This window comes from Phaethon aethereus (genome assembly GCF_964289735.1).
Source record: "Phaethon aethereus genome assembly, chromosome: Z".
Classification (NCBI taxonomy): Eukaryota; Metazoa; Chordata; class Aves; order Phaethontiformes; family Phaethontidae; genus Phaethon; species Phaethon aethereus.
Window position 1 is genome coordinate 73,564,911 of NC_138577.1, and position 9,404 is coordinate 73,574,314.

The window sequence follows — 9,404 nt, forward strand, 5'->3', positions numbered from 1 at the left end:
ACTGTTAGTTCACTATAGTAGCTCTACCAGTTCTCACAATGAACATAAGATAATGTATTTTGGAAGTCCTGAGTTGGAACTTGTGAAATCAATTTGTTGTGTTTAGTAACAGCTTGGTAAAAATGCTTTATTAGAACTTTTTGTTTACCAGTATCTATCTTGGATTTTTGTATTGATTAGTGAAAACTTTTTTCTATACTCAGTTGTCATGGTCACTTGTATTTAAAAAAATTAAAATTTAGCATTTGAAAATGTAGAAGTTGTATATAAAAATACCAAACATTCTCTGAAAATTACACTGGAGAAACATCATTCCAAGTGAAGCAACTTCTACTACTTCAGAAATTTCTGAATCTACTGGGGATATATGTTGGGTACTGGAAGGGTGTTTGTTTACATACACAATTCACTGCAAAAACAAAAATATGAAGACAGCCAACCCAACTGCTGCTATAAGCTCAGGAGTGTTTGATATAAGTTTCACAGATACTACTGGGTCAAAAGGAGGGGGGTTTTTTTGTTTGTTTTTGAAAAGCTAGTATGTAGTATTGACAGGTGTGTTTTTGCACCTTAACATTAAGTTTGTGAATGCATACCTCTAGAAAATACTGTATTTTTGCTACCAAAATGAGATGACAGTTTTGTTTTAATGAATTGATTCTTTTAAATTGCTTATTAGGCTTAATTTATATTCTCCTATAAAACAGTTTGGGCAGAAGTCGCATGTGGAGTGTGCTCGGTTTTCCCCAGATGGACAGTATTTGGTTACTGGCTCTGTCGATGGTTTCATTGAAGTATGGAACTTCACTACTGGAAAGATTAGGAAGGTAAATTGCACCTTATTTCACATGAATATTAATTGGCCAGAGAACCTGGTTTATTCTTGGAGATTATGGGGTTTTTAATTTCTCAAGGGCTGTGAATCTGAGAAGAATGTCTGCTTGGGTGATTGAAATATTGGTCTGGAATCTTTACATGGGTTTAATTGTCTCGTTTGTCGTGGACCTCCTCCTGTGATCACTTTTTTTTTTTACCTTTCTGGATCATTGTCGTTGCCTCTAAAATGGTGACAGTAGCATTTCCCTGTTATTTTAAGGCTGTGAGGTCTACTTGATGATAGGTTATAAAATATAACTGAAGGTAAAATTGCTTGTACTTTTGCATTTTGCCTTAAAATATATTTCATTGACTTCACTATTTTGACTGGTAGATCTTCTACTTTCATTTAGGACCTGAAGTACCAGGCACAAGATAATTTTATGATGATGGATGATGCAGTGGCTGTGCATGTGCTTCAGTAGAGATACAGAAATGCTGGCAACCGGAGCACAAGATGGAAAGATCAAGGTACAAATCTTTTGTACGGTATGCTGGTAGAGGTGGTGACCTCAAGATTCACTTGCAATTGCAGTAATGTTACAATTCCATATAAAAACAAATGAAGTTTAGCATGGCTCAGAAACAGTTTTTGGCTCTGATGTTTAAGCTCCTGTGATCTCATAACAAAGTAACCACCTCTATTTCATTTGCTGTTTCCTCTCCAGGTGTGGAAAATCCAGAGTGGTCAGTGTCTGAGAAGATTTGAACGTGCACACAGTAAAGGTGTTACATGCCTCAGTTTCTCTAAAGACAGCAGCCAAATTCTTAGTGCTTCTTTTGATCAGACAATCAGGTAAATAAACTGAGAATGTGTGAGCTACAGGGCACGAGAAAAGAAAACAGAATTTTCACATTAAGCAGTTAAACTTTTGAATATAGGTTAATTTGACCTAGGATTTGATCCTTTTGCATTGAGTTTTAATACTAATAGGAGAGCATGACTGCGGAGGGTTGGAGACGAACAGTTTGAAAGTTTGACCTTACAGCTTGCTTAACTTGTATGATTCTAGGGCTAGGGGACAAGTACTTTTTCTCTATTGTCGTTTACATTGACCTTGCGCGTTTTCTTCCTGGGAGACTCCTAGCTTAAGAAACAGTTGTGTCAGCCTTCAAAAATAACATTTTTTTTATTATAAGCTTAGGGTAATAAGATCTGAGGATAACAGGATGACAACATTTTTTTGAATCAGCCTAATCATACTCACTGGCTTTAATAGATGACATGACAGTAATTGGTTCCATCCAGTTTGTTTTTCTTGTGAGGCAGTATCATGGGCTCTGCCTTTTCTATGATCTAAAGAAATCCTCTGAGAACAGCTTTAAATATTTTGGTGTATCTTCTTTGCTTCCTCCTGATAGTTACTGAATAGAGCAAAATTTCCAAAAGTGCTTGGGAATGTCAATTAGCAGTAGTCATGGCTCTCCCATGAGCTTGAGTAAGGGTATCTGTGTTCCTGTGAGCTGCATGTGGGTGAGAGGAGGAAAGGTGCATCCCTACACATTCAGGAATAACCACTTTGCATCAGGTGCTGCTAAGTCATGCATTGCCAACCTTTATTATAAAATGGGTTCTTTGTCCCTGAATCCATGTCTGTAATACCAGCCCCCAGATCGATCCCTCTATCTCTCTTGGATCCAGAGAACTCCCTTTAGAGTGGGAACAAGAGGAAGTAGGACCTAAAGAAATTGTTTTCTGGGCATCTGTCCTTCCCAGGAGTCTGACATGGTATACTAGAGATCCAGCCCTGGAAGACAGCCAGGCTGATGGACCGTGAGAGCTTCAAGGGCAGGAGTTGCAACGGGTATCTGGAAATGGCAGTACAGCCTTTCCTGTGCTTTAGGGTGCTGGTTTTTGATCTGAGTATCTCTTCAGATGTACATGGTGCGTAAGGGAAGGCCGAGACACCTGGACCTGGTTGGCCTGGAAAAAGAAGGCTGAGGAGGGACCTAGTTGCCTCATCTAGAGGTAGTCATAGATGAGACAATGCCAGACTCTTCTCAAGTGCACAGTTTCTACAAGGGACAGCCTCCAGGAAATGAAATTCTGATTGTATATAAGGAAAAACTTTTTTTCCCCTTGAGAAAGAAGCAGTGGTTGGACAATGCTGAGAGAGTTGGGTCAGGCTGGGAGCAGCAGATCTCAACCCTTGAAGACCATGAGTGACTTGGAAGTTGATGTTGCTTTGAGGAGAGCAGTGGAATAGAGATCTCTTGCAGCCTAAATTATTTTGTGAGTCTCTGACATGTAGCACTGTTCTGAATCTCTGTTAGAGAAAAATCATGTGGCTAGATGGCTTATACATTTACGCTGGCAAAACAAAAAAAACTTTCAGTGAGAAGACCCATAGAGACAGGATCATTTTTCTCTTCACTCCTAAAAGATAATTCGCATTTCTTCAGACTGTTCTTGCAGTTTTGCTTTTGGGCATGGGAATTCTTTCCATTTCTCATGCAAACCATCCTTTGCTGTGTAGCACCAGTGGTATGTTGGGATACGAGCTGTGGGGTTTTTTAACCAATTTGTATAGTTTAATTTCCCCGTATCTGTGGCATTCCTTTTGGGCAGTGAAACTGTTCATGATGTTGAAGGCTCACAAGCTGAGATTTTGGGAACCCAGGTATGGGACTTGAGTCTTATTAAAAACTTCAGAGTTGCTTTGGTGCGTAAGCCAGTTAGCGTAGTTTAGCCAGTTGATAGTGTGTCAGCTGAGTTACAGTGGTTGGATATGAGATCTGTCTGCAGAAAATCCAAGGAAGTCCATCCCTTTTAATGTCTTTGGGCTAAACTGAACAAACTTGATGTTACCTGACACTTTCCATGTACTGAGACTTAAATGCATACAATTACTGCAGCTTAGCTGGTGTGCAAATAATCTGTTAAGCAACAACATGACAAAGCCGTGGATTATTGTGGGACATGTATGAAAGTGGTTAGGCTTGCATCTGTGATCTAAGAAAGCGCAAGCATCTGTGCAACCTGCATGAGGCAGACTAGACATAAAATAGTTTAATTTAGAAGGCACCTGTAGAGGTCTCTAGTCCCATATGCTTCTCAAAGCACAACCAACCTTTCAGTTAGGACAACTTGCTTAGGGCTTTGTCCAGCTGAGTTCTCAAAATTTCCATGAGTGGAGACCCCACTGCTTCTCTTGGCATTTGTCCTACGGCTGTACAAACCTCTCGGAGAAAATCCTGTTTGGACATAAGGAAAGATGTTTCGTTTTGCTTTGGGTTTTTTTTCCTTTTTAACTTGTGCCCTTTGCCTCTTGTGCTTTAGTTGTGCACCTCTGAGAAGAATCTCACTCCATTTATTCTGTTAAAACTTGCTAGGTAGTGATGATAACCAAATAATTAAAAAATTTCAGGTGTTTAGTAAGGACTTAGATATCCTTTTTAGTTTTCTTTTTTTAATTTTCTTTTTAAAGGATTGTTGCAGGGTGGATAAAAGCAAGAATGAAAGTGATAAATTAACTCTTGATACTAGCAAATAGTCACAAAAATACTCAAACTTTCTTCTAAGCTAAGTTACGAGATGGGCAGCAATGTCATCAAACCCTTCCTTGTTCCTGCAGCTTTTAGCATCTGGAAACTGCTTAACATTTGTGTAGTGCAGTAGTTCTGATCCTGCACCTGTTTTGTGTCTTGTTACTGAGCAGAATTTGCTCACTGCTGGATAGATTTGGTTTGCAGCGAAGCAAATTTGCTATGCAGACATTTTACTGTAGTTGAATGCAGCTTAGATAAGTTTTGTCTAGTTCACAGTTATTTTTCTTTGGGTTTATTCTGGCTCACTTAGTAATAATATGTTTAACTTTTTTGTCTACGAGGAAGATGGCACTTAGATGCTCCTGAACTTTCACTTTTCTGGGCTGAACACACCCAGCCCTCTCAGCCTCTCAGCCCTCTGGCCATCTTAGTGGCACCTTAGGGGGGCTCAAAACCGGACGTAGTCCTCCAGAGGTGGGTGCACCTCTGCCAAGTAGGGGGGAACCTTGATCTGCAGACTGTGCCACTCCTGATGCATCTGGTGTGTAGCTGGGCTTTCTCAGTGCCACAGCATGCTGCTGGGTTTCACTTTGTTCTCCCTGAGGCCTACCAGGTCCTTTGCTGCAGACCTTCTCTGCAACCTGTCAGCCCCAGTTAATTCTGATGTCTGAGGTGGTTCTGCAACAAACCATGAGGTTCCTCTCAGTCCACATGTCTGGTTTGTCAAGGTTTCCAACTTCCTCATCTGTTTCTTTCAAAACTGAATTGCAAGATAGGGGATTTACATTGTGAAACAGATTGATCCGGTGCTTGATGACTGTATACATTTTACTTTAAGGGATCTTTGGTCCCTTCCAACCCAAAGATTCTATGTTCAATTGAATGGGATTATGCAATAGGTTTAATAGCTTTAGGCTCTTGCCTGTACTGTAAAACCCAGTGGTACCAATGGTACTGCTTTAGATGAAAATGAAGAAATGTGTTGATCTGGAGGCAACTGCACAGTATACAGGTACTACAAAACATCTTAATGAGAGGCGTTAATCTGTTTAAATCCTGATATATATGAACTATAGCATAAGCATTTTAACTGAAATGATGTAAGGTTGGATGTTGAATCAAGGACAGCAAGCTTCAAATGGAATAAGGAATTTCATTCTCAAGGCTGCAGACTTCTGCTTGAAAACCATATTTCTGTGGCCAGCAGGTACTGCAGTTTGAGGCTGATACAGATTAGCAATATAATTTCCTTTTAGATGACTTGAGTCAGAAAAGTTGCACAGTAAGAGGCAATGGCCATAGCTTGCAGGAGAGGTCTGTGTGGGTGTTAAGGAAATAATTATTTTTTAACTCAACTGGACAAGGCCTTGGTCAAGGCCCTGAGCAAGCGAACCTCACTTAGAAATTGAGGAGTCTGTTGGACTAGAGACTTCCAAACTTAATTCTATAATTTTTGTTTAGTCAGCTTCATAGTGTCCCCTTTCATAGTCCTGCCTTCTAATACGTACAGTGTATATTACATGCAGGTCCTTGAGGCTGAAGGTTGATGGTATTTCCCTAAGCTTTTCACAGGAACGTCTTTGTAAGGGGCTTGTGATAAAGACATATGGTTTGTGGATTTTTAGCACTTTTTACTGTTGCCTATCAAAGGTGTATCAGATTTAAAATATAGTAAAGCCAGAGGGTGATTCAGACTACCTCAGTTGCTCACTCAGTTGTGACTTCTGTTGTGTGACAGGATTCATGGCTTAAAATCTGGGAAGACTTTAAAGGAATTCCGTGGTCATTCTTCCTTCGTCAATGAAGCTACTTTTACCCAGGATGGCCACTATATTATCAGTGCATCCTCTGATGGCACAGTGAAGGTAAGGTAGCATTTACCCTTGGTAAATAACACGTTCAGACTCTTTGCATGTTGTAGCTGATCTATTATAACTGCTGCACTCATTGGAGAAGAACCTGGGGTTATCTGCAATAATAAGTTTTTTTGCTTGTGACCTTTGCTATAAATTTACACCATGTTTATTGGTGTAAACGAGAACTAATGAAGTTTCATACTGTGCTTACAGACTGCTGCAGAGCCTGTTTCTGCTGTATTTATGAAAGGAGGACATAAGTGCAGTACTTACCTGCCTGTTCTTGCTTTATTCTAGAAATAAAATTGACTGTGACACATCTTGTCCTAGAACATGAGGATTCCCTTGTTTGAAATAATGGCATTTTCTTTCTTACTGTGGTGGACACTTGTTTATTTCTTGGTGCTTAGGGGAGTGCCTTGCTGTGTAAGCTAGGTAATGTAGCATTAATGAAACTGACTGTAGAAATGACAGGTTTGGCTTCTAGTCTCAGCAAAGAGTGGGACTACTCTGTGTAGAAGAGTAAAGCATTGTTGTGTACAGGGTATTACTGAATAATAACAAATAAATATAGAAACAGCTACATTGAATAGGGCATTGATGCAGTGCATGGAGGCTGGGTAAACAGGTATGGTTTATAGATGTGGCCTAAAAGAGTGTGATAGATTTTGCTCATATTAAAGGGGGCATTACTTCAAACTTGCATTCCTTGCTAGACCGTCCCAATCATGGCAGTAGCATAAGAAGGTGGTATCTTCCATTTTGATTGTTCTAGTATGTAAACAGAAAAAATACTCCACAGATGGTGAGTTACATTTTAGTTTAAATATTAAACAAGCAATTCCATTTCCTGTTTCTAAGTGGCTAGAACAGCCTGGTGTTGAGCCTGAAGCAGCTCTAAGCTGGGACATCTCTCCCACCGACCAGTGAGGCTTTGCTTTTTCAGTGATTTTCATGTCTGTTTTGTGTAAGGCAAATTGCATGTGCAGAGGCTGCACATACATTCACAGATACAAGACAAAACCAGAAAGCAAGTCTGGACTTACCCCTCAGGGAATATGCTTAACAAAAGCTAGCAAGGCTGAATTTGGGTAATGGAAATTCACTTTCAGTTCAGTTGTGGTGAAATTGTTCATGGTGTCCACAATTCAAAATAGATGTGTGGTTGTTTTTTTTTTTTTTAAAATCTGCTTTAAACTAAATTTTTTTGAATTCATATTTCCCTTCAGGAGCCTTAAAGAATCTGAATACTGTATCCTGAATCAGCTAATTCTTGTTTTCTTTTAAAGGTAATTGGTTTTACATTTATTTTTCATACTAGGTTTGGAATGTGAAGACGACAGAGTGCTCAAACACCTTCAAATCTCTTGGCAGCACTGCTGGGACAGACATTACTGTGAACAGTGTCATTCTGCTGCCTAAAAACCCAGAACACTTTGTTGTTTGCAACAGATCAAATACAGTCGTCATTATGAATATGCAAGGACAAGTATGTGATCGTACTGGTGTCCTTTCAAGTCCCCCACTGTCCCCCACTGTCCCCCACTGTCCCCCACTGTCCCCCACTGTCCCCCACTGTCCCCCACTGTCCCCCACTGTCCCCCACTGTCCCCCACTGTCCCCCACTCTCCCCCACTGTCCCCCACTGTCCCCCACTCTCCCCCACTCTCCCCCACTGTCCCCCACTCTCCCCCACTCTCCCCCACTCTCCCCCACTCTCCCCCACTCTCCCCCACTCTCCCCCACCCCCTCATTTGAAGAATGCCAAAATCCTAGTTAATAACCTGGCTTTGGGTTAGACCTGACTTCTCCAGTTTGCTTTTATGACAAAATATTCTGTACCTGGGTTATAGAACAGCTTGACTTGCAGAAAGCGGTTGCAGCTGTGGAGAGATCCTGGGTTCTAAACAGACCTAGTACTGTCTAAATATTTTTGCCCTGAACATGGTAATGATGTGCTGCAGTTTAATCCTGCCAAATATGTTTTGGGGGGTATCATTACAGATTGTAAGAAGTTTTAGCTCTGGTAAGAGAGAAGGTGGTGACTTTGTCTGCTGTGCGCTTTCACCTCGTGGTGAATGGATCTACTGTGTTGGTGAAGATTTTGTGCTCTATTGCTTTAGCACAGTGACCGGAAAGCTGGAGAGAACTCTGACTGTAAGTTCTTAGCTATGAGCTTTTGCAGAGTTTTAAACACAAGGATGAGATAAATGTTTGTTATTTATGAAGTCCTTAAGAAGTCTTGTACCAAGGAGTCTTTCAACTCTTGAAGCCATGATTGGTAACAAACACATTCCAGAACACTTGGCCGTAGAATGTATTCAGGTTTTTTTAGAACCATTTTAATTTTAAGTTAGGAAAATGAGATTTTTTTTTTTTTTGCACCAAGCCACGAGTGAATGGGTTCAAACTTACTTGAACTAGAAAATGTCTTGACCTGGGCTCCAGCTGATGGAGAATGTGACCAAGTTGCCAGATTTAAAGCTGTCAGGCTAAAATTTTGCCTTGGATTAAAGAGGAATACCAGCTTGAAATCTAAATTTAATGGGGAACTCTTAGATGTTGTGGATTTCAGTAGCTGTAGACCTTCACTGAACCTTCCCTTGCCCAATAGAAAGTAACTGCTGTGTCATAAAAATTGTTTGCAGCTGGAACTTAATACTGGGGGGGTATGTTCCTCTGCTTTTGCTGAATGCACAAAACATGTTAAACCTCAGTCCGGCATTCCTCTACTTCTTGTATAAAGATAATTATTTGGTTTGAATTTGCTAAAGCAAGGATCTTTCTGCTTATTCTCTAGGTTCATGAAAAAGATGTCATTGGCATTGCTCATCACCCCCACCAGAACCTGATTGCCACTTACAGTGAAGATGGCCTCCTCAAGCTCTGGAAGCCATAGCTTGATTTTATAATGGGCTATGAAGTATGCCTGTTAGTTGCAGGCTATTGAAGTTTGTGCTTTAACAAGGTCTAAATGCACAGAGTGTGATATTTGCTCAATTTTCAGTTCAGATTTCCAGAGAATGACACTTGGTCTAAAGTTAGGTAGACTGATGCTTAAATATAGCATCAATTAATTTCAAATACTTTTATCTTTAGCAGAGTAGCTGAAGCAACTTCAGTGAGAGTGTTTTTTCTGTCTCCTGAAGTCTGTACTCTTCCTACAGTGTTTATAAAACTTGA

General features: G+C 40.3%; 1 protein-coding gene across 1 annotated transcript in view; it reads left to right on the forward strand.

Moving 5' to 3' along the window:
- The window catches only part of SMU1 (SMU1 DNA replication regulator and spliceosomal factor), a gene marked incomplete at both ends in the record, with an annotated part of 12,603 nt that extends 3,483 nt beyond the window's left edge, over positions 1–9,120 (forward strand). The window contains 8 exon segments of the mRNA XM_082013421.1: positions 708–827; positions 1,230–1,280; positions 1,282–1,347; positions 1,545–1,672; positions 6,104–6,230; positions 7,543–7,710; positions 8,226–8,378; positions 9,022–9,120. Of these exon segments, the coding sequence (XP_081869547.1) occupies positions 708–827; positions 1,230–1,280; positions 1,282–1,347; positions 1,545–1,672; positions 6,104–6,230; positions 7,543–7,710; positions 8,226–8,378; positions 9,022–9,120 (912 nt within the window).
- Between the last annotated feature and the right edge of the window lie 284 nt (positions 9,121–9,404).